The sequence below is a fragment of the Astatotilapia calliptera genome, chromosome 18, assembly GCF_900246225.1.
Source record: "Astatotilapia calliptera chromosome 18, fAstCal1.2, whole genome shotgun sequence".
Taxonomy (NCBI): Eukaryota; Metazoa; Chordata; class Actinopteri; order Cichliformes; family Cichlidae; genus Astatotilapia; species Astatotilapia calliptera.
Genome location: NC_039319.1, coordinates 17,644,909 through 17,670,198, shown reverse-complemented (window position 1 = coordinate 17,670,198; position 25,290 = coordinate 17,644,909). Strand labels below are relative to the sequence as shown.

General features: G+C 39.7%; 1 protein-coding gene across 3 annotated transcripts; it reads right to left on the bottom strand.

The window, feature by feature from the left end:
* Positions 1 to 256: 256 nt before the first annotated feature.
* Positions 257 to 24,924, bottom strand: LOC113010074 (oxysterol-binding protein-related protein 1-like). Of its 3 annotated transcripts, none has more exons than XM_026148905.1 (29): positions 24,816 to 24,924; positions 24,408 to 24,538; positions 24,206 to 24,291; positions 24,030 to 24,104; positions 23,706 to 23,817; positions 23,499 to 23,584; positions 22,924 to 23,068; positions 22,660 to 22,727; positions 20,704 to 20,748; positions 20,292 to 20,365; positions 19,909 to 19,972; positions 19,641 to 19,742; positions 19,427 to 19,546; positions 19,082 to 19,160; positions 17,420 to 17,526; positions 11,199 to 11,367; positions 9,137 to 9,326; positions 6,785 to 6,860; positions 5,901 to 6,035; positions 5,573 to 5,670; positions 5,268 to 5,450; positions 5,063 to 5,170; positions 4,724 to 4,813; positions 4,400 to 4,526; positions 2,605 to 2,721; positions 2,392 to 2,515; positions 2,214 to 2,304; positions 2,083 to 2,103; positions 257 to 1,447 (listed from the first exon to the last, which is right to left on the bottom strand). In XM_026148905.1, exons 2-29 carry the CDS (start codon positions 24,529 to 24,531, stop codon positions 1,345 to 1,347), a joined length of 2,919 nt encoding a protein of 972 aa, XP_026004690.1. In that variant the 5' UTR covers positions 24,532 to 24,538; positions 24,816 to 24,924; the 3' UTR covers positions 257 to 1,344. The 3 variants fall into 3 exon arrangements, with proteins under 3 accessions (XP_026004690.1, XP_026004691.1, XP_026004692.1); XM_026148906.1 differs by having other exon boundaries at positions 24,408 to 24,533; XM_026148907.1 differs by lacking the exon at positions 2,083 to 2,103.
* Between the last annotated feature and the right edge of the window lie 366 nt (positions 24,925 to 25,290).

Here is a 25,290-nt window from a genome sequence, read left to right as displayed (position 1 = left end):
GAGTAATGAAAGAGCAACTCAGAGTTCAGTATCTTGCTTAAGGACACTTTGGTACATAGACTGGAGCAGCCAGGAATCAAAGTACCAGCCTTCCAGTTCTCAGATGACCTGCTGTGCTACAGCCACCACAGAAGATAACTTCTGGGTAATCAGATTGCTTGATTCAGTCATAGCAAATGTAACATTCATGACCATAACCATGTACACAGGAATTTCTTTTTTTTTTTTAACTGCAAAAACCCACAAAACCACAACGTCGAGTTTACATTAAGCTTTTATTTAGCAACATAGAAATTCTGTTTAAATAACCAAACAGTGATAACACATCTAAAGTGTATACATGTAGCAGCTATTGTTACATGAGTAATGAATATTCAGTGCTTAACTGTAAAGGAGGTAAGGCTTGCATAGTTGTAGTGATGCACATGCGTTTGAGATAGTTGGATTTCAGTTATATCAATGCACATAGTACTAAGACGATCACCAGTTATTCTAATCTATATCAAGACTTTTACACAAACACACTCACACACTAATCTAATTGAAGAACCAATGTCCCTGCTTTAGTATAGTTAAGAAAAAAAGTTATGTTTACAGAACCAGGTAGACTTACGCAATGCTGTTAATTGCTATGCACATCTATACAGTACGTAGTATAGGGTTTATTTAATCAGATATTCAAACAAGTCTTACTGTCATATTTCTGGCCATCTTTCTTATACACTGTTAGATATAGCTACACACACAGTTTCACTTGACTGTAGAGGTCTACAAATTAGGCAAATTTGTAACACATTCAGTTAATCGCTAAATATCTGTAGCACTCATAACAGGAAGTGAAAACAGAGGCCGATATACCAAAATGACCTATTTTAATACTTCGCACTGCATAACAGTATGTATGCACAAGTGTCAATCGTAGCCAAAGGTGATTTTAAGAATCGTCACTCCTCTCGATGCTGAAGCTAATGAGGAAAATGTTTTCATGACCAAATGTGAATTACGGAAAAACTACAGACAGTAGAGCTCAGCCTGCTATTTAAACACTCGGTCTATCCAACATGAAACATTTCTAAAAATACATTCTAGATTTTTTTTTAGAACATGCCGGTATCTCAAGTGGTCAAGAAGAACCACAATAAATAAGTGAAAGAAAGCATTGTGCTTTATTACTCACACAGACCTACTGAGGATTATATGTCTCTGGGTTCAAACCGAACACCAACACATTAGCTGTTGTTCTATACTCTATTACATAGTTGCTTATGACCCCCAGTATAGCAGATGAAGTCCAAAGGTGAGAAATCTGTACAGTATGTAGTTTTGCCTTGTTTTTTTAACTTATTAGTAAATGTCAGGCAGCTGAGAGTAATTCCTGTCCCAGTAGCCTTTCAAGTAAAGCCAGTCCTGAGCTTTGTTGTGTGGGTTGGGTCCTTGTTGAAACCACCTGAACAGTGAGAAGATTTAGTATGAGCACAGCACTTGGAAATAACAAAAGGATTAAATAAATACATAAGAGAATGACTGACACACACACACACACACACACACTCTAAGCAAAGACAAATTGATGGCAAGGCTCCATCCACGGTGTACAACTTTAACTCCTAAGACCCGAACTCTTCCACAGCATGCATTTTTAATTTCTCTTTGATATTTGGCCATATTGGAGCCCGATGAATGTAAAAACAAAGAATTACCAGATTTTTTTATTTTATACCTGATTTTTGTTTCTAAAAAAATGAGATCCACATATGAGGATATTCATTTAAAATTTCGATAGAACAGTAGCAGTATGTCCTCGTAATTGGATATCAGGCCCATGTAGAGCAAAATTGAGTATTTTGGTCTAAACAACCCAAAATGTGATGTCCACATATGTGGACGGCAGGTCCTAGGAGGTTAAAAAGCTGAACAGTATTAAACACCAGACTTTTTATGTGACATAGTCTGAAAACACACACAGACAGACCAAGAGCAACAAAAACATGCATTTGTGCATTTTGTCCTGAGGAGTGTGGTGTAGTGTAGTGCAGCACTTCACATGAGAGAAAAATAACACTCAGAAAAAGCGCAGCAAACCTTGGGCCAAGTGCAGCGTTCCTTTTCAATTATAATAAGTTAAATGCATAGTTAATAGCAGAAGACAACATGTAGGCAATCAGTCAATGCCCACCCACAATCGATTTAAATTTCATTTCTCATTGACTAACCTCACTTTCCATTCCTCTGTTGATTTGGTGCGATTCTTCCGGGCCATCCTCTGTTTTTCCTCAAGTCTCTTCTTCTCAGCACTTGCCAGATCTAACAGCCGTGGATACAGAAAACTGAATACCACCACAGATTACATTCAGCGGGCTCAGCATAGGAAATCAAGATCACGCACTGTACCTATGTCTCCCTTCTCCATGGCGCAAATATCTGGTCTGAGGCGACTGTCTGTGGAAGGTATGACGCCCTCCATGCGCTTGTCTAGCTCGTTTAGCTGCATGGCGAATGTCGAAAATGCGTAGAACTGCAACACCCGCATACACACAAGAAAGAAACTTAAAGCAAAATATTAAAAACTGATCTGACCGATGTCACGTTTATTTCCTTTTGTACCTTGGATGAGTTTTCCGGACGTGGCGTTATTTTCCAGATGAGTTCACTGCCTGGGATGACCTGCACAGTCTCAGTATCAGGTGGAGGCATCTCTTCAGGCTCCTCATCGACACTGGTCTAAGGCCACAGAGAGAGATATATACAGTACAGAGCAGAGACACACAAGTACTTCTGATGTACTTTCTTTTAGTTTTTGACAGTTATAATAGGTTCAATCCACGAGGAAACTTCCACGTTGTTAAACTGACTAAAATACAACACAGTCGACAGATTCTGCTCTGCCACACAAAACAAGTACTATGTAACAGGAAGAATTAGATGTAAAAACATATGTCGGTTGACCTGAAATCATTAACTGAAACAGAAACAGCTGGGTTGGGATAAAAAACTGCACAGTGAAAGCATCATTAAAAAGGCAAAGATGCTGTAGAAGTGACAGCTTGATCATAAATATAAGATGTTTCTCTCCCAAGCAGACAATTGTAGAAACTGAGTGCAACAGCGAAAGCAAGGTGTCCCTGTGAAACTGGGAGAGATTCAGCAGCGCCATCAGCTGCTGGCAGAATAAAATGTTGGGACCCTGGAACAATCTGGTCCAGTTTGTTCAGATGTGCTCTTTAGGCAATACTTGCAGACAAAAAAAGAGGTGCTCTAGACATGACCCCAACAGAAGGCAGGCCACTAAAGGGCTCCCTTACTGGTGAATGTCTGCAGGCAACAGTGAAGCGTTGTCACAGACCATGTTATTTGCAGGGATTTAATGTTGGCTTATGGATAAAAATCACAGTGTCTGATTGCCTGAGTGCCCGTGCCTGAGATCATTCTGCACCATGACAAATTCCCTTAGGGTTCACCCAGTGTCATTAGGAACTGTCTTCAGTGACAAGATCAAGAAGTCCAGCAACCACTTGGTTCCCTCAGAGCCGTGATCTAAATATATTACATGCAGCAACATGAAGTAGCTGAAATGGACCAAATAAATAGAACTGTAAGTTATGAATGCTTCCTGGGATCTGCAAATGGAGCCGCTTTAAGGCCAAATATCAACCAAATGTAGGTTCTGCTTTACTGCACTTGTAGGAATTCATAAAAATACTCATGACCTTACTTGTTCAAGCTTACTCAGTTATGGGGGACTACATATCTAATCTACATGTAGATTACTGTAAAGTCCCAGCATGATTTTTCAATGCTCTCTATAAAACACATGCTCCTCTTTGTTTTCATACAGACAACACTGTACTGAGGTGGTGTGCACTGCAAAGCACAAACCACCAGAGGGCAGTCTCTACAGGTGGAAGATGCAGCCGTTCAGTCACCTGTGCAAAATGGAAACTACCAGTAATTTAAAAGGTATTGGTGAGCTAACCAAAATGGACAATGCTGTGTACATAAACACAAGTTAAACACCGTGAACTGAACTTTAAACAGTAACGATGCACAGCTACACTCACAGGGTGGCTAGCAGTTCCAGCACCATGTCATTAATGATAAAGGTATAGAAAAAGTGACACAGACTAAATACAACAATAATTACATTTTGCTTTATGAGATAAGTGTTTACATCCACCTTATAATATTAACACATTTGAACTAGGAGAGTTTGTTGGTTCTAAAGTGCAGCACAAACACTATGGGCTGTAGCCTCAGCAGTTTACCGGGTGAAATATTGAAAAGGTATGAAGGGGTGGGGGGGATCATCAAAAACAAATAAACCTACAAGCCCAGTGCCGTAAACTCTGGAAACCAATGGAGACAGAACAAAGGCGCTTTTGAAAGCAGTCAAACGTGGTACCTGTTTGTTGCCCTTTTTTTCATCTGGATTCTTTTTTTCAGTCTTTTTGTGGGCATCAAAAGTCGCAGGGTCTACTGTGTAAAGGCATTCAGTCCATTTGCCATATATTGCACAGAGCTTCTTTTTGCTGCAAACATAAGAAGATGAGATATTAATATATCACAGCTTTAGGTGCAGATAATACCAAGCGCTAACATTCCCATCGTGCAATATAAACTGCGCCACTTTAATATACATTATAAAGTAAATCACAAAGAAACGCTTTATGACAAATTGACTTACTGCTTACAGGCATTACTAAACAGCAATAACTCACGAAGATACCTTTTATCTAGGATGTATCCTTCAACTTTATGCAGCTCTTTTCCAAAGAGGCCACAGGGCTTGAAAGTCATGCTGCATCTCTCTCCGGTTCTGCAAGCAAATGATAGCCTCTTTACCAATTCTCTTTCACTCTCCCTCTGCGAGCTGAAGCTTTCAAACATTAATTAACCTGCTCATGCGACTGTCCCAGTTCTGCTTCCATGATCAATAAGCTTAAGGTTTATAAAGTAGATCAACATTCCTCTGCAGAGCAAGGGAAAAATATATTCCTACATCCAAGTCTCTGTGCATGCAAATGTGTTTCACAGATACGGAGAACACTGCAATACAATATTTTACTTGTGATTGAGCACTTCCACGCTGCCATACTGCTCAATCCAAAGCTGACCGACGATAATGTTGTGGACGCAACAGGTGGGGTTTGTCCAGGTGTACGCTTCGTTATATCTACAGAGACAAAAAAGAACTCAGCAAAGGAGAAAAACAATTCCTTACTAAAATACATCAGAACAGATTTATAAAACAGTCTTCAGTGTGAGCTCACTTGGGTAACTCCAGCGTGATAACTCCCTTGGGCTCAGCTTCTATGCTCTTCCCCCAAAACTTGAGTTTGGGGTAGATGGAACCATGAAAGACAAAATCCTCCTTGAGGCCCTCAGCATGAAAGGCACTAACCGGAGGGTGATGGCTTACTTGCTCAGACATCCACCTAAAGCCCAAATCGTCTCTGATGGCAAGCAGGCGTATGTTTGATACAAGACAAAGCTCATTAACAAAAATACACGTGTACAGTAAACAAAAGCTGATTTGTGTATAGGTGCGCTAATACTGATGAGTCTGCTGCCTTACCTGATTAGCTCATAGGTCTCCCCCAAGAGGGGGTTGAAGGGCTTCCCAGTCCTCTCCCACTGTGACGCTACAGCTGACACAGCAAATGCTGCAACACACTACACCGAACATTGTTTTATGTTAATCAAATTACAGGCAACTAACTCAATTTTTGATAGTGCCGAGACGCCACAGCCTCTCTGCACTCATTTAATAATAGTTCAGCAGTTTAATGAGAGGATAGTGATTTGATCCCAGTCAGATAATTAAATGCATCACTACTATTAAAAATGCATCTGTTTTGGAGTTTTTATTTAACTGAAGAAAGGATATATGGCCAGAATGGTACCTTCATCCTCTCGATAGAGTCTGTTGTGGCATTCGCCTGGTGGATGAGGTAGGTGTGCTCCATGTATTCTGTTAGCCGCTGGAGGAAGCTCAGAGGCTCATTAAATACCACAGGCATGGCAATCTTTGATAACTCCTGCAAAGAAGAGTTAGAGAAGATAAAAAAAGACTATTAGGACAAACATGATATGGTTTTTGCTTTATTAGCAGACTTAAGCCTAAGGAGACCAAAGCACTTGTGTTTATGTTTTTTGTGTACTGAGATTTTGTTTCAGTACTTTGTAGAAAAGCATTCTTCAAGTTTATGGGAAAACCTTCAGAACACAAAAAGGCTTTTTGTTTTTTGCTCTCCCTGGGAGAGTTTAAACTCAAAATGATTCGTTAACGTAAGAGTGTAGCACTACTATTCATAACCTGAGCCTTCTATTTTTTTTGTTTTTGTTTGTCCCAATTTGCTCTGTTTTTGTTATCCTATATCTGTTTCTGTTATACCCAATTTTATCATTTTGGTAACCACGTAATGGTGTGCTTTGTCTGGCCAGGTCTCCCTTGAAAAAGGGGTAAGTGTCAAGGGCTTTCAGCTCTTTTGGGGGGAAAAAATGAACTGAACTCTCTGTGCTGCACAGAGAGGCTGATTATATTTTAGACTGAGGATGATCAAACCCCACCTCTACACTTCTTTTACACTATACTGTCTCACATTTTGCCTTTTTTCATAAAAGCAACTACAAAAAAAGCCCTCGCTTTTCATAAATCCTAATTTTTTCCATATCATATCCTGGTTCTAATTCAACAATCTACATTACAAAAGCTCATATCTACATTAAAACACAACGAGGAAAATAAAACAAAACATCTACCGGACTGAGAGTGATGTGTTCTCACCATGCCAATGCATTTTTTTAGGATACTCCAGATGCTCACGTCGTTCCTGGAGAACATGGGAGCCGGTAGAGATGTTCTGTGCGAAAGCAATATGAATAACAAAAAGAAGGGTAAACACAGAGAGGATTTCCTGTATCACGTGATCCAGCTCTATTAACATATGGAAAATTACAACATCGCTTGTTGTCTCAGCTGTGCAATTCAAAGCAGGCAAACACTGTGGCTTCATGCTAGATGATCTGGCCTCATCCACACTCCAAACAGCTTTTCTTTTCTTTTAAAATGTGGCACCGAGCTAAATTCTAAAACCTTCACGTTTTGGGTAAAGCGCACATTAAAAACACATAAATCTGTCTCCTGTGGGTACGAAGCTGCACTATTTAAAAGCTTCAGAGCAGACAACTTAGCTCAACCCACCATTTGAGAAAAAGGGTTATCCGACACCTGTAAGCTTTCAGCTAGTCCGTTCAACCTCATGCAATACCCATGAATGCATGTACAGCTGTGTGTGTGTGTGTGTGTGCACGCTGACTATAATACACTTTCCTTTAATTTTTCTTGTTGCATATGCAGTTATCTGGAAACATTCTTCGCATAAGAAAGCTAAGATGCAAATTAGATTAAAGTATGTGCTTGTTTTTGTTTTCTTGGTCACTGAGTTCATCTTGCAGTCTTGCCAGCATCTGCAGTATGGACTCTTTTACAGGTATGGTAGCTGGAGGCAGATGGTGTCCTTGTTTAAAGGAAAAAAAAAAAAAATGAAAAGAGTGCTGGTCCAACACACAAATAAAAGCCATTACTTCAGCTAAATAAACAGTGAGCGGGCAGTGGGGGGTGGGGGTTTGCTCCATCTGTAGGATGAGCAGAGCAGTGATGCATGGCAGACCATACTCCTGGCCTATTTTTTGTTCCACTGGCCTCTGCTTCAAGATTTATTAAAGCATGGATGGATTTCTTCATTTCTTCTTTCTTCCTTCAAACATTTAACATGTTTACCTTTAAATGTGGAGGAAAATGCTCAAATCTATCTTTGATTGTTTCCAAAATACAGTTAAAAATGCATTTAAGGGATACTGTGCTGGTCAGCTGAGGTTACTGAAACATGAGCCCACCTGGAAGTGAGGTGTGACATGCTATACAAGCGAATCTTTAACTACTTTGAAGCAGAAATATCTTACAGCTGGCACTGTGCTCAGTTTTCAAATCATTATTTCATATACAAACAGATAACACAGCTACAACACCATGGTACTAATGATATATTAAGGCGGTGTATTTGGAGTTCTGACAGATAATTGAAACACTGTGTTTTCATAGAATCATTCAGAGAAAGACTTCAATTTAAACACGCCTGTATCAATTACTGTGGAGACCTGTGGATGGTTTTCTTGAGAGGCTACGAAGGTTTTATATTATTGCAATTTGTTTATTGTATATTATGTCATAGTGCTTATATTTTATTCTATATTTGTTGTATTTTTGAGATGTTTTTACAGCTATTTCCTTCCCAGGTCTCTCCCTTGTAAAAGTTTTTGATTTCGAGGCCATCTCCTGGTTAAATAAGCGTAATAATAATCTTGTAAAGAATTAATGGCAAAATGACTCAACATAGAGAAAAACACACCAGACTGTAGGCAATCATTGACGGGCATCCTTTGAATGACAGAATTAATTTCAAATAAACAGACACCTCATAAATCTTTCATGTACAACACATACGAGCCCACACATATGCACACAGAGCTTGCCAGGCAGCCCTTTTCTCCAACTCTACTCTGAGCCAGCACATGCTTAATTATTCATGGATCACTTGTTGGACTGAGGAAGACAGGCCAAGCCAGAATCAGCATCCACGGAAATGAGAGAGAGTGTCAAATCTTCACGACAACACAGCAAGATGCACTGAGTACTGAAACGACTGTTGGCTTGGAGAGTTGGAACTGTCAGGAAAAACAAAAACAGGCTATTCTCTGTGGACTGGATGCTCGAGCAAGCAAAAAAAACAAAAAACAAAAAAACACCTGATGAGAAAAAACAGACTAGGGTGGAAAGCTGGTATCCCATTACACCAGCTCTGTCCACTGACCTATCCTCTTGCTGACTGAGGTCTGCAGCCTGTCATTAGATACCAAACAAATCATATCCACAAAATTTTCATCATTTGGCAAAGTAAACATACACCGTACTGAATCCTGTTATCACCAACTTCAACAAAGCCTCACATACAGCAAACGGTGAACAAGTTGAATGCCGAGCACTGAGCCTTGGAAGCCTTTGTATTTTCCGCTCTTTGCAATCATTTAATCCAGTAAACAAGCACAACATCATCAACTGAAACAAGTCCCAGCTCACCTGTGCTTAACTCCATTGTGCTGGGATGGCTGGTTGCCATGGTTACCCTCCCCTGACATTCCGGAAGGCCCCCTGTATGCGCTGGGACGGCGGAGGGTGTTGAGAAAGGGGGTGTCTCTCCCCTCGTCCTCTTCGCAGGAGTAACTGGCCACAGACAGGAAGCCGCTCAGCGAGTGCTCCGACTCAGACTCTGTAGGGTTAGATGCCAGGTCATACCAAACCGCTTGCAAGTACAGGTTCCAGTAGCTGGCTCGGGAAATGAAAAAAAAAGAAAAGAAAAAAACCTCCAGCCTCAACAGTTTACTATCTGCAAATAAGCACTTGTGCTCGAGTTCCTCTCCAAACTCCCCCCTCCCTGCTGCCATGCAAAACCCCACCTGAGGATTGTGTTCCAATGAGAGGCCGCACAAAGGATTCGCTTCCTGTAACATTTGTTTGCACTGTGTTCACTGGGATGGTACTCCTCCCCCTAGAAAGCACTGTCACTGACATTACTGTCAAAAATCACAAAGCAAAGACGAATAAGAGAAGCTGAATATGCTTGAGTGAAATTGGTGCTTATTGTGCGATCACATACCGCATTCTGACTTATGTGTTGAAAGAATTTCTCATCCACCCACCTACATGGATGGAGAAGCAAATATAACACTGCATAATAAGCATGCTCTATATGAACAGAGGTGCACATGCACTAAAATTGCAATTTTGTTCATCAGTCTTTGCTCTGTGGCAGTTCAGAATGCTAAAAGTAAAGCAAAAAGAATGAAAACGTTGCTTTAAAAATTCAGCCCTTCATGGTGACACAGTTGCATCTTGTTAGTTTTGATTATCCTTTAAACATGTCTGCAATTTTATTTTCTGTAATGGAAAAATGTAATAGACCAGACATAGCTGTGAAAAGTATACACTTGTGTATATAAAAAGGTGCCTCAAATCACACTACCTATCAGGACAAAAACCAAGCCATGAAGACCTCTCTGCAGACCTCTGCAATAACGCTGTGGAACAGTATTGATCAGGGGCAGTGTGTAAAATTATTTCTAATGATCTGTGTTTCCACAGGAGAACATTTGTAACCACCAGGTTTCTCTCTCTTTTAATCTTTTAGAGGCATCTGTGCAGCTAAATTAAGTAACAAGTGCAAGAAGGGCAGTATAGTCCACTGCACATTCTAGAGGATGACCATCTGTCCATGAGACAGAGGAAAAAGATTTTATAGTCTGATGAAAGAAAAACTGATCTCCACGCACTAAGTGATGGTGAACACTAAACACTGAATGCCTCAAATAAACCAGAATGGTGGCAACATTAATTTATGGAAGTGCTTCTTAGGAGGAACTGACTAATCGATAAATACAGGTGGATGCAGAGAGATCCTTGAACAGACACTAGAATGATAATTCACATATCATCATTGCAATGACCCAAAGCACAGAGCACAGGGTATGCTGGAGTAGCTTCAGGAGAATTCACAACCCGGACTAAAACCTCTTGGAAATTTTAGGGAAGGACCTCAGGATGGATGGTTGTAATTCTTAGGCATTTTTTCTACGCCTCTTAGAAAGAATTCTTAGGCATAGACACACACACTCACCCGTGTGTGTGAATTAGTGAATGAGGCTGGTAGTAAGAAGTCTTAGTAGAAAAGTGGTATTTAAGTATGAATCAAATTACCAGAAGATGTCAGTTCTCAGGTGCTTCAATTATGAAATATCTGTCCAAATCCAGACGCCTTCAGTTATATGACTCACACAAAATCTAACAAAAAAGGAAAGTCTGCTAAATAGGACTGTACTGAAATGTACACTGTATATTGTACTCCGCATACTGAGTTTTTCAGCAGAAGAATAGAAAAAAAAAAACAAAAATATTTAACTCTTTTAAAATGCAATTTACAACAAGAAATCTGCAAAAAGCGACGTGACCTGACTCATTTCTAAATCCATTTGATTGTAAGCATGTTTTAGGGCAGTAGAAAATAACAATTGCATTTTCGATCTCTCCCAACCAACAAGACATACTACACACATTGATTGATTACTTCCACCAAGAGGCCGCTGACCTGACACGGCATCATAGAAGTCATCTTCATTGAGAGTACTAAGGTTGGAGGACTTCCGCCTTTTACTCAAGGATTGCTTGAGCTCGTGGTTCTCAGTTGCCAAAGTCTGCAAGGCTTCTGTTAGAGCTTTGTTCTTCTCCACTTCCTGCTCTACTTTCAGGCTCCACACCTGCAAACACAGGACAACCAGACAGAAGGTTAAAAGCGACCGAAGAGAGCGTGCCCAGAGCTACTAACTTAACATTTTATTGCAGAAAAACATTGCTCTTAAAAATGTGATGATCATAGTGGAACAAGCAGATTAATATTTTGATGTCAATCAAACATGACTCTCTGTCTGGGGTTTTGATCGCAGGTCATTGTTTTAACCCTGCCCACAGATCTAGTTTCTTCCAGGCTGAACCAAACACCATAGTCTCAGAGAGCTCCGAAGCCCAGGATTGAGTGTCCCTTCAAAGGAACCTGAGCCAGGCCACTGCGTGACAGCCCAGATTAGTCTGTCCTATTGTCCACTGCTGCTGATGTTCAAGCTCTACCAACAGGAGTCGAAAACCCAGCAAATATCCACAGCCTCTAACAAAATGACAAAAATAACACTAAAGCTTTAACAGCAACATATTATTTAAAAACAGGTAACACCTTTTACTTCTTGTAAATTCAGTTTAGTGAATTATTGCAAAATAAAGAAACTGAGCACAGCCTTCCCAGTTTGATAAACGTCCAGTGTCACCTTGAAGAAGGCAGCTGAGAAACAGGAGCTTGCAAATCACACTGCAAATCTGAGACTTGACAGCAAGGTCGGTATCTTCGACTAAAGATGAAAAGTTCTGTGTCATCTCTTATCGTGCCCGATGTGTTACAAGGTGAGCACACAGACATGCACAAAGACACAGCTACTGATGCCTAGGTAGCAATTTATGACTGTAATCGTGTATGTGTGGTTAACCCATTTCCCTTTGATCGAGTGTATTAGTCCCTGCGAGGATGTTGTCTGATTAACAACATGAATAAAAAAAATGTAACATTTAGAAGATTTAGATGAGTGATTTTGCGTCAGACATCAGATTCTCATGACGTCTAATATTTCCTTTAAAGGGATGATTGGAAGAAAACTAATAACTTTTGATTATTTTCAAAAAATCCTCTCAAAAACATCGGCTACTATACTGCATATATAAAATGATTATATGATTGAACACAAAGACTTAAATATAAACTGCTTCAGATGCCTTTGTGGTAGAATCTGATCAAATCAGCCACATACACTTAACAGAAAAGAGGCAGGGAAAACCCAGACACATTTACTTACTTGCTGAATAGCATGCCTACTCCAAAGACCATGATCCAGCCATTTGTAATGAACATTGATTGTTTCCGATTGCCAAATGTTGGGTCAGCACAACCGGAACTGCAACTTCCAGCTGGGTTATTATGGAAATTGCAGGGTTTAAAAAGGCATCACTGAAATCCAGTCAAATCCCAATAAACTGTATGCAAATCCAAAAAAAAGTGACACGTTAAATGTTAAATTTGGAGATCTATGTATTCATTCAATATCTGATGAGTATATTTCAAGACACCTTGTTTATTCAAATTTATCATCCTCTGTCAAGTTATAGTCCAGCTTATCTATAATGACCATCTATAGATCTGTACCGATGCACTTTCTCTAGAAACATAAGAACTACAACATGTTCAACATCCTTTTTTGTCTTGGTAACATGACAGACACTTATAAGCTCCTTTTGCAGGAGGTTGGTGATGGAAAATGGATAAAAATAAGACAACTGAGAAGTCTGCACAAGCTATAAGCTTTAGATCATTTATTATTTTGCCGTAGTCAGATGAAGATCTGATGAAGCTGTCACCAGTTAATGAAATGCCAGCACTGGCAAATCAGAAAATGACTATTTAACAAAAGGTGATGGCTTGGGTCAAATTTATTGTAATTTGTATTAGAAGCACAATTATATTCCTGTTCTGGTTCCCTCTGGTTTAACGCAAGGCAGACACAGTATTATTAGAAAGAATCACACATATTTTTCAACAATTAGACATTAGAAGTAACGTCGAACATTTGGCTTCAGCCTGTCAAAGTGTGTGTAAAGGACCAAAAGGGTTTTTAAGAGTCTCGTGTACTTGACAATTTGACTGTGTGAAAGCCCCGAGACCTCAAAGTCTGTACATTTGTAAGCTTGGAGATTGGGACTGATCTAATCTAATCTAGTCCTGGGCAATTACTGGTCGGATCAGTAACGAATCCCGCAGGCTGCAGGTGTAGATCCATTAATTACTGTGTTGGCTAATAGAAAATTCCCATATACTTTTCATTGATCAGATCCATAACTAGGTTTAGCAAAGAGAGCCTCTCTGAGATCTCAGCACTCTCTATACTCTCCCTTCTTCTGCACTAGGGAACAAGTCTGGCAGCGAGTCTTTAAGTCTGGCACCTACATTTAAGGTTAACGTTTCCATTACAGCTGTGTTTCTGAATCTATGTTCATCTAATTTAGGACTTTAAATGCAGCATCATTTAAAAATGCATAAAAATAGTAAATTCTTTAGCATTATATTTTTTCTTTAAAGTTTGTGCAATGGGAATGTCTGCTGAATTGTGATTTTATTTTCATCAAACATATTTGATAAATATATACTGTAGTTTAAAGGTGACTCATCTTCCTGTCTAGGAGCCTGTGTTAACACTCCCTGTCCCAGGCACTTGGCGTGAGAGCCCATCCAGGAATGGAACACTTGTGTAACCATCGCAGCCAGCTCTTTCATTCTCACTGCATCCTCTCGCCTGAGCACAAACAGTGCTATTTTAAGCCCTGCTGAGGCTCTGTGCTGTAGCTGTTACTGGAGCCTGGGAGGGATGCTTCTCCTTGGCCAGCACCCCAAAGGGTAAAAATTTTATTCTGTGCTGAAATATACTCTCTTGTTTAAAGAAAAGCAAACCTCAGAGGCAATATTATTATAGCTCTATACATTGGACTGTAACATTAACTCTATATCCAACTGTATTTGGAAAGCCTGCTTCAAAGGAGCCATTCAACTAGAGTAAAGGAAGTACCTTTATAGTAAGAGATGTAGTAAACGCTATGAGGAACCTCAGTCCCAAAAATCAGAATAAACAGATATACACTGTGTTCATGAAAGGCTTGGCCATGGTTAGTAATAATACTCAGGTAGTCTTTAAATGATGCTCACTTGGTACTAACCAGCCCAAAGTGTACCCCCCACACCATTACATCACCACCATCAACCTGAATCATGGATACAATGTAGACTGAATTCATGCTTTCATGTTGTTAACATCCAGTTCTGACCCTAGCACCCAAACATCATAGGAGAACTCGAGATTGGAAAAATGTTTGGTCTGATCAATCTACTATTGTCCAATTTAGGTGAGCCAGAATTGGATATCTCAGATAGTCTGACCACAGAACTGCTGCTCATTGGATATTTTCTCTTTTTTGGATTTTATTGTTATAGAGACGGTTGTGTGGGAACATCCCAGTAGATCAGCAGTTTCTGAAACCTTCAGACGAGCCTGTCTGACACATACAAAGTGACTTAAAGTCACCTTTAAAGGTGACTCTAAAGCCAGCAGACCATCTTGACCATGTTTACATACCTAACTGCACTGAATACATCCATATATATACACCCACTCACCAGCCACTACTGAAACAAAGCCAGTAAAAAATCTCCTGTCTGGGATACGACAGGAGGTTTGTTACTTATGTGGCAATGGCTGAACTAAAGGTCAATTGCTACACTGTCTTCACACCAACCCCCAAAGTTTTAAAGGTCAACTGGCTTTCTGACAGACTAAAGAAGAAGAAAAAAAAAATGTATAACTTCAATCAAATAAATGTGCTTTATGCCTTATTCCTGACGTCAGACCAACACAAAGTGACAGATCTGCTTTTCAGCACATCACCACTAAGTGGTTCCAAACTGTAATCCTCTGTTCGCTTTCTAGACAGGGGGGCAATCGTGCCGCCTGACAAACACCAAGCAAAGTGGGGCCTATAAATCTCTGTTGTACGCGAGTGTCGTCAAACCTCCTCATGAAGCTTTCTACCCATTTGTTAAAAGCACAATTCTCCTTACTTTATATGCCATATACTCACATCCTAGTCACAGTGTGCCCTACATGTACTGTAAAGATGTGGCACTTCCACTAGCATACTTTACTTCTGCAGCGCCTGCTGAAATGGGTCAGACCACATCTACACTTCTGAAGGACAATACTCTAATTGGTGAAAGACCCTTTGAGCCATTAAGTGACATGATTCAGTATCAAACATGTGTGCAGTTACAACAGAATGTGAATACTGCCATGGACTGTGGACAGTAGAAAACAAGTATGACCAACAGAAGCATCTGGGGTGGGAGAATAGAAATGTGGGATTAGAGCTAATACAGCTTAACACGGGCAATCTCAGCACTGTAGAAAATATAATCCATTTTGTACATGTAGTAGCATTAGCTTAACGTGGCACCAGTAGATTTACCATGCTTGTTAAGACATTTTCTTCTTATTACATTCGTTTGTCAGAAATTAATCCAGTTTGTTTTATTGGAACGTTTTAATGTTTGATTGATGAGATTCCAGTGAACGTCCTCGGCTTTCTTATTTAAAAAGCCTGATTAAGTCCTAGTGACATGACAGTTGTACCAGATTTGGATGAATACATTACTCTTAGTCAGTGCAATACTGCTATATTTAGGATTTATAGCAAAATATTAAACACCCTTGTGTTTTATTGGTTCTCATGCATGCTTAATTAACAAGAACAAGTCAACAAGACAGTTGCCTTATTAAAGGTTTTCAGGCAGTCTAAGTGTATATCATACAGTAAGCACAGAGTAGTAGTTTTAGAGTGATAATTTAAAATCAGCTGCTAAAGGAAGAAAGGAAATAATTTGGGTGCAACATAAAGAATGATTAAATAGTTAAACCCACAAACCTTTGCTTTGAATCCTTCCATTTATCTATTACCAGATCAAATGCATCCTCAGTGCAATTTAATCAATGCCTATCTATGCTCCTACTTGGCAGAATTAATTCCTTTATAAGATGATCTCATTATAAAGATGTAATGAGCAGTGTAGATTTCGGTGCCACTTCAAAGACGCTCAGTTTCACACTCCAAATACAGATCATTAAATCCACAGAAATGACCTCCGCATACTGATGAACAGCCCTCGCTGGCGCCACTGCTTTAGACCAACCCTCAAATCAACAATACACTAAGTAACATCAAATTAAATCGCTCCAAACTTCAAAACGCTTTTTGCCGCTTTGAACAACCGGCAAACACAGCCGGTTGTTCAGCTCACAATAAAAGGCAAAGCTGTAAATTTTATACAACAACAACAACAACAACTGTTTGTTTTGTTTTACCTGTGTAGATGCGAGAGGAAAGTGCTGTCGCTGTGTCTTCTTTTCCCGTTCTCGGATGCTCTGGCATATGGAAATGTGCGTGCGAGAGTGTATTCACACTATGCGAGCGTGAATACATGTATCTGCGGCTGAGCCAGTGAATATGAAAGCGCTTGGGTTCCCTCACTAAACGCACAGCCTTTCCCCTAGAGCGGGAGTGTGTGGATTCGAGTCCAAGAGTGTCTGCGTGTGTGCGTCTGCACTGATCTGCAGGCTGAATGCAGACCTAAGCATAAAAGCGGATCTTTCCTACGTCCTTCCTACAGACGTGCCAGTGATTACCACGCTGTCCTGGTGCTTCCCCAAGGGCACAGCACAGCCACCAAGACAAGTGGACAGGGACTGGTACACGCACGCGCCTGCATACGCACACACTCACACACACATTTTAAACCTGATTGGTGTGAAGGAGCTAACGTAAGGGGGAGGGATTTAAGGATTTTGTAATCAGTCAGTATAATTTATTCAGCCAATAGGAGGAGAGTATGCGGGTGAAAGTATATGAATGAGAGGACGATTCATACATGCTCAGTGAGCTGCAGCTAATCTACAACAGTACCCTCTATTTACATCAAGTGGAGGGGTTACAGAAGACTGCATGCAGCTGACAGAATCAAAATACATCAGAATCACAGATTACACTGCATTAGATTAAACTCTTACACTATTTTAAATAATCTATAATAGATTTTCAAGCAGTACAATCCATCCAAAGATGATGGACTGTCTCAACTTGCCCTCCCCAAGAAGAGTAATATGCTCCTCTTACCTCTTCTTGCTTTGACAGCAGTTCAAGGCACAGATGGAGAGCAGAGCATGTTTCACTGGAAAGTTCACTCGTCTCTTTTGCTTTCAGCAGAAGTGTACCAGTCAACTCTTTATAAAAAAATAAAATGAATGTATCTGTATTAGCTTATACTGTACACAATATTATATATTTTAAAAAGGAATTAAACATCATTTTTCATTACTGGCATGTTTTTTTTTTTCACAATTAACTGAGTACATGTGTATTTATTGCAGAAGATGTGCACCCTGTTGAACTACTACTAAAAGGCCTAAAGAATGCCAAGAAAATATCCCCCACACAATTAGCCCAGCAGCACCAGCCTGAACAAGTTATTTAATTTGAATTTAATCTTTATTTAAAAAGGAAAAAATATCCATTGAGATGAGAAAATCTCTTTTACAAGGATGTCCTGGCCAAGATGAGAAGCAGCACAGTTTGCAAAGTGCAAAACAAGTTCCAAATCAAATTCCACCCATTTAAATTTTACAGGTACAGTTGGTGACTAAAACATCTGTCAGTTTTTACTCCAAAGTAGTTAAAGGGATAAGAGATTCCTGAGCTGCAGATCATTCCAAGATCACGGGCCGGAAAAAAAGATAGACTAAACTTTCCTCACTCCGTGCTCGCTAGGGACACTTTAAACTGCAGCCAGCTACTGGCTCTGAGATTGTAGGTCTTGTGGAGGGCAATGAACTTGGCGTAGGTATATGACGGCAATTTTCTTAGAATGGCTTTGCATGTAAAAATATCCCAATGCTTCAACCTTTGATTATTGAGTGAAGTAAATCCAGCAAGGGTTTACAAAGTGCAACGATGAGTCATGAAGTGTGAGCCTGTTATATACGTTACGGCAGCATGGTAAATGGGGTCTAATTTAGCTAAGGTTAAGGTAAGGTTACAGAAAGCAGGATGTAGCCATGCTTTCATGCCTCATCCTACCATATGAATGTTACAGCAGAAATCAAGACTCATTAGTCCAGGCAAAAATCTTCTTACCTTGTATTGTCCATTTTGTTGAGCCTGTGCGAACTGCACTGCGCTCTGTGTTCAGAGATGCGCTTGTCCATAAGTTAGTTGGAATGTGTTTTTATTTTAGTTCATTTGTGTGCCTGTCAGCTCAAAGCAGTCTGGCCATTCACTTCAGTACTGTATCAACATTTCTGCCCACAGACGTGCTCTTCACTGGATATTTTCTCTCTCCCTGGAGACGGTTATGTGGGAAAATCCCAATAGATTCCAACATACACAAACCAGCCTGTCACACACAAAGTGACTTAAAGTCGCCTCTCTTCCCCATTCTGATGAATAAGAAAGGCTATCTTGAGCATGTCTACATGCCCAAATGTACTAAGTACCTGCCATGTGATTGGCTGATTAGATACTTTCACTAATGAGCAGTTAAACAGGTGTAGCTAATGAAGTGGCTGCAATTTTCTAGAACAAAATTTAATTCTACATTTTGCATTGAGGTCTGGTATCCCAGCCGCACATGCTTTTTCCACAGCAAATGATATAAATGGTTGGTCATCTTGATAATTTTCTGTCATTTACCAGCCTGAATAATCATTTTTGAACAAGTCTAAAAATACACTCCTAAAATATCTCGGCACAGTAATAACTGGATATGTCTGAAGCACTTACCATAATTCTCCTCATTCTTCGCCATGGACAGAAATGTTGACACTTCACTCTCCAATTTTTGCTGGAAGGCCCTGGCTGCCTGCAACAATTTTAGACAAGAGAGAAACTTAACACTAGAACTCTGTACAACTCAACAAAACTGAGGGTTTTGAAATCCTATATGGCTCAAACCCAAAGGTCAATGACACTGAAGTTCATCCGGCGCGTGATCCATCACAATTCACAGGTTAATGTAATTTTTGAAAATGCTACGTCGATATGAAATGAATCAACTTTTTGGGTTCGATATAATAGTGCTATAAACCATCTGATCATCATCACCTTACTTTTTGATCCCGGTCTTACCTGAAGCGCTTGTTCAAGGTTCCTCACTCTCACATCACCCGCAGCATAATCTATAATCACCTCTTCAGTGTCGTGGCGAGTGCAGTAGGATGCATGCTCTTCAAAAGCATCCAGCCATCTCTAACAGAATAAATGGCGGCAACATTTCCATATTAGTCCTTTCATACAGATAATACTGTTTCTTCCATAAAGAAGGTGACCGATTTTATCTCACTTTTCTTGTTGCCACGGCATTTGTCTGCGAGGGGACTTTAAAATAATGCACAGAGTCATCGAAGCACCTGAGCATGAAGAAGCAGTGATCCCATGGTTTGACCTGGAATAACAAGAAATCACTAATGCACTGCAATCACTGCTGCAATAGATACAGTATAACTCAACATCATGCTTCAAATTGAAAATAAATGAAACATGTATTTACTGAGCATCTGTGGGGTAATATAGATTGATAGAAAACACGCCTCTAAACCTCCAGTACTTACCATGCAGTAGGCTTGTGAAAGAGACTTACAGCCCTGTTTCCTAACACCAGCCAGTGCATCAGCTCTAAAAAAAACAAAAACAACAACAAAAATGATGAAAGAGCATGCAGAAAAATCACACACAAACACACACTCACAGTGAAAGATAAAGCAGCATTAACAGTTACCACTTTTAAGTAAGTATTAACGGTATAATTGGCAAACCACAGGCGACGTCATCTCCAGTAACAGTTATTTTTATATCCCCTCTCTCTTTTTAAAAAAACAAAACATTTCATTAGTGGATTATAAGCAACATTTCACACAAAGTGAAATATATAATACTATAAATATACATACTATAGCGTTTAGCTTTATAAAATCGGCTGATAAAAGTATCTCACTGTCTAGGGTACCAGGAGACAGTTCCATTCTCAACTACAACCCAGTGGGAACGCCATCCGAGGAAGCGTGAGCTCTGTCAGAGAAACAATAATTTAACAAATACCCCACGCAGCAAAACTACACATCATCATTACATATCTAGTTTAAATGACTTTAGAAAGAACAAATATTATCAATTTTAAAGTTTTATTATTATTATTGTTATCCCAGAGTGGTATGACTTTTCTTGTAAATTAAAGTGTAGCATGTTAAGAAAAACAAAAGAATAAATAGTTCCTATAAGTCTTTTTTTTAAAGAAGTTCAAATATTCTGTGTCATGTAATGTGAAAAAAGTCAAATTTCATCAAATTGTAAAGGTCAAAGTCTGAACATGGTCTGACCTAATAATAGTACAACATAAATCCAGATACCTTCCAAAGAGGTCCTTCAATCTTCTGCACCACACTGCTCATGTCCTTTAAGAAAAATGAAATATCAGTCTTGTGTACAGCGTTGAATAGTCTGTGTGTGAATCATTCGTTTTTAATATACTAACAGCATTAGCGCGCAGTCTTTTTAAAAGAATTGCACCATGACTACGTGGTGCTCCACATTAACGCTGCATTATCAGACATACGGATACGGACGTATTTATTCTTAATAAAAGCTGACTTTTTCCTCTACAGTCACCATAACTGTGTGAACACATGAAAACATACGAAGAGAAAGTGCCGATATGATGTAGTTCAGAGAACTGCAGTATCTGTGATTAATGTGATGGACTTTAAAAAAAAAAAAAAAAAAATCTAAAGTGCCTTTTGGTTTTATGAACATGTTTCCAGTGATGGGCTCTTTAACCCTGTGAGAAACAAGAATGAGCACAGTAAATTTCATCAAGTTGGATTTGCAGTTTTCCCAGATAAAATTTGGTGAAAAAAAAAAAAAAAAAATGACAAGACAGAAGTACTGCGCAAAAGCCTCGAGTCAAATTTCATGGCTAATAAAAGGGGAAATTTATTGAATGCATTGAAACGTGCAAATGTAAAAGAAATCCAGGATATAAGGAAAAAACTGTTTATACAAATAAAATAAATATTTGGTATGACAAACTTTATTCTGAACTCTCTTGGGAAAGCTTTCCTGTTATTTCTTTAAGCAGTCTTCAGGAATAGTTCTCCTGGCTTCTTGAAGGACATTCAAAGCTCTTCTTTGGACCTTTTGTTCCATTCTCTGCCAAGATGATCCCACACTACTTAAATAGTGTTGAGGTCTGGACTCTGGGAGGGTCAGTCCATGACAGATTAAAAAAAACAAAATCAAAAACAAACCAAAATGCAGCATCATCTACGTATGTTGCCAATCAGACATTTCCACTTCATGCATGGTGGACCAAAGTCTGACGATATTTTGCTCTGTACCTATCTTCTATCGATTTTTGCAAGACCTCTAACACCACTGGCTGAATTGCAGCCCCAAACCATGACATAGGCTCCCGGTTGTTTTACCTCCTCCGTACACACTGATGACAATTTGAACTTGAATTTGGATCCATCAGCCCATAAGACCTGTTACCTTTAAGTTTCAGTTCCAGTTCACTTCCTGTGTAACTAGTCGCACTTCAACCTTTTCTCCTGGTTTCTCTTTATTAAGACACACGTCTTGACAGCCACCCTTCCAACTTCTTCTTTCCACTTCTGATGAGACTTCAGTGAAAAGTGAAGGGCCGGTCTAGGTCCCAATTTGTTTTAAGAATATAACCTTTAGAAACTGTTCATATACGCTTAGACAACTTTTTTTAGCCTGACATTTTCTCTTTTGTCTTGCACTTGCCTAGTCGCCTCATTTTTTTCCCCCTGATATGTCACGTTTTCAGCTGGCACGAAAAAAAAAAAATACTATTTTATGCGTGTCAAACTGTTATCTATGACATGTTTTGCAGATCCAACTAATGAAATGGGATCAACTGATGCCCCTTGTTACAGGCTGCTAGTAACAAAGTGCCTAAAGATATAACTTAAATTATTGTTTATCTGTAAACACAACACCAATTCATCCCTTGGATTAGATGTATTTATAAAAAACAGCAAATATCTAAAAAACGAATTACCCAAAAACCCCCAAAACATTAAGAAAGCCTGGAGAACTATTGCTGAAAACCACTTTATAAGAAAAATTACAAGAAAGCCTGGCTCCTTGGAAATAAAATATAAAGAAATGAGGGGCAGCTCAAGTACTCTAATTAATCAAGTAACCAAAAAGGTATCATCCTTTGTGGATCACGACTAAGACACCATACTTGTAATGCAGCTGTGCCGAATGTTCTTAGCAGAACCCATCCTGATCATTCAAAGCGGATGAGACATTACAGACCAGCCATTTGAGCTCACCTTATTTTTATAGGCTGCTAGAATCTGTTTCAGTTCATCAGTGCAAACCAGGTCCAATGCAGTCTGAGCTGCAAAATCATCAGCCATACAAACAAATTATTATGCACCTTTTGACACTTCCTTGGAACAAAACCGGTGGACTATAGTATTTACCATCCTTAGAAAATAACGTGTGATTCTTAAACAACCATTTTAAACACCACTGAACAAATTAAACAGCCGGAATAATAGGAGCTGATGATGAGAACAAGATAAGTGATATACCATTGTTGTTCTTGATACTAGGGTTGGCTCCACACTTGAGCAGCTTTATAACGCACTGCTTCTGCCCCCTGTAGGCTGCACAGTGTAAAGGCGTATTACCCACTGAATCCCTGCAGTGGATATCTGGAGCATCTTTCCCATTGAGCTGAGGGATATAAACCAGAGAAATGACAGAAACAACAGGCAGGAAAATGAGGTTAACCTTTTACATACATCTATCTGAAACATGCATAAAACTATTTAAATGATCAATCTTAAAAACAGCAAGACAGAATGAGATTTAAAAAACAAAACAAAACCTGAACTGGCTTTTACTGCAAGTTGCCACATGCCATCTTATTTGTGGACTCAGATTTGTCACTTTGTGATTGAACATCAGACCCCCCGAACTCTGTACAAATATCGAATCGTATAAAGAGTATTTGTAATAACGGTGGTGCATTTCAACAATCTCTGGGAGACAACTGAAGTGTGTGCAAGGCCCCAAGGCACTTGTTAAATGTGTGAAATTTGGAGAGATGCTCTTAAAGCATACTATTTTCTGCCAAAAGTTCTTTGAAAGGTCAGACACTAACCAATTTAGACAGAGTGGATATAGCCCCCTCTCTGGCTGCTTCCAGAAGCTTCTCCTCATGCCGCCTTGCCGCTCTCCTCTCTGCAGCTGCACAAACCAAATCAGTACTTGAGAACAAAGGCAGCTGATCTTCAGTAATGAGAAGCCATCAGACGTTTAAAAAAAAAAAGAAAAAAAAAAAAAGAAAAACGCTCCCATGATTTCATACCCTCAAGCATGGTAATGATTTCATCGTCCTCTGTGACATCTTTGGGGATTTGAGCAGTTCCATTGATTATGTTGGCACAGGCATCATAGCGCAGAAGCAACAGAACAATCTCCTTAAGGGTCCAAAGGGTGGGGGGGTATTAAAGAAAAAACCTGACCATCACATTTCACTCAAAAGCTTCAGTGGGAGATGAGAAAATATATTATGTGTTTCTGTGACAGCTGATCCAGCTGACATTAGGTTAGAAGAAGAAGGTACACCACAGTTTACCGTGCTTTTACAGACTTGTAAGGAAGCACTACTTTTTCCCCTCTCTATCCTTACCTTTCGTCCAGCATATGCTGCTTTATGCAGAGGTGTGTCACCCAGGTTATTCTGCAAATTCACATCAGCCCCTGCCTGCAAATGCATTCTTTATTAGGTGAATATAAAAATGTCTCTGGCTGCAGGTCCTGAACACAAAAAGCATGATAATGATGTGACTCATACACTGCTCTCACCTTCAGTAACTCCTCAACAACATCTCTGTGTCCAAAGCTGCAGGCCAAATGAAGAGGTGTCCATCCTGAGCAGGTTTTCGAACGAGCTACAGCGAGAGAAAGAAAAAGAAGAAGAAAAAATAAAATAAAATCAGCAATTTTCTAGTTACATGTGACATTAGGGCAGCTGGATGATGGCATCCTCCCCCACACACCAGCTTACATCTGCAGTTGATGTTGAGAGAGCTGTTTTGGTGAATCCTCGACTGAAGGAGCCTCTGAACCTGAGGACAGTTGCCCTCTTTAGCATGAAGGAGAAGTTGTTCTTCCAGTGTGCAATCCTCCATCACTGGACTTATGAAAAATGATGTTAAACACAAGGCAGTTAGCTCAAATTGGTCAATTAACCACGTTAAGCAAGGTGCAGTTAATACAGCTTCTCATCTGCAAGTGAAGAATTTAAGGTTTTAGTTAGAGGTCGACATAATATCTGTTTTTATTTACGTTTGTCCAGCTCAACTGTGTTTTTATTGAGCTAAAGCAGCGTTACCTTTCAAACTAAGAGCGGAAGTAACTCTAAATAGTTATCTTACTAACGTTGGCGAGGATAAAATGTTAAACTCAGACTTACGTGTAGCTATGGATTTGAAACTCTTTCACAATCTTTGGTCTGCTTCACAGGGACAACACGCCACGGCTGAAATCTGATCGGTTCAATCAGGTGACAGGCAGCCGCCACGTGACCGGACAGAGTATTTTTGAGTAGCTACTAGCATTAGTCATACCTAGCAAGTACTGGGTTGGACCCCCTTTTTGCGTTCATAACCTCATTAATTCTTCCTGGTATAGTTTCAACAAGGTGTTGGAAACCTTCCTCAGACGGTGGTCCATGCTGACATGTGCACTGTCTTGCTTGAAGCTGCCATAAGAAGATTGGTACACTGTGCCCATAAAGAAATGGACATGGTTAGCAACAGTACTGAGTTACGCTGTAGTGCTTAAATTGTACTCAGTTGTTGCAAAGGAGCCCAAAGTGTGCCAAGAAAATAACCACCCACACCATTACACCACCATCAGCATGAACTGTTGATAGAAGGAAGGCTGGC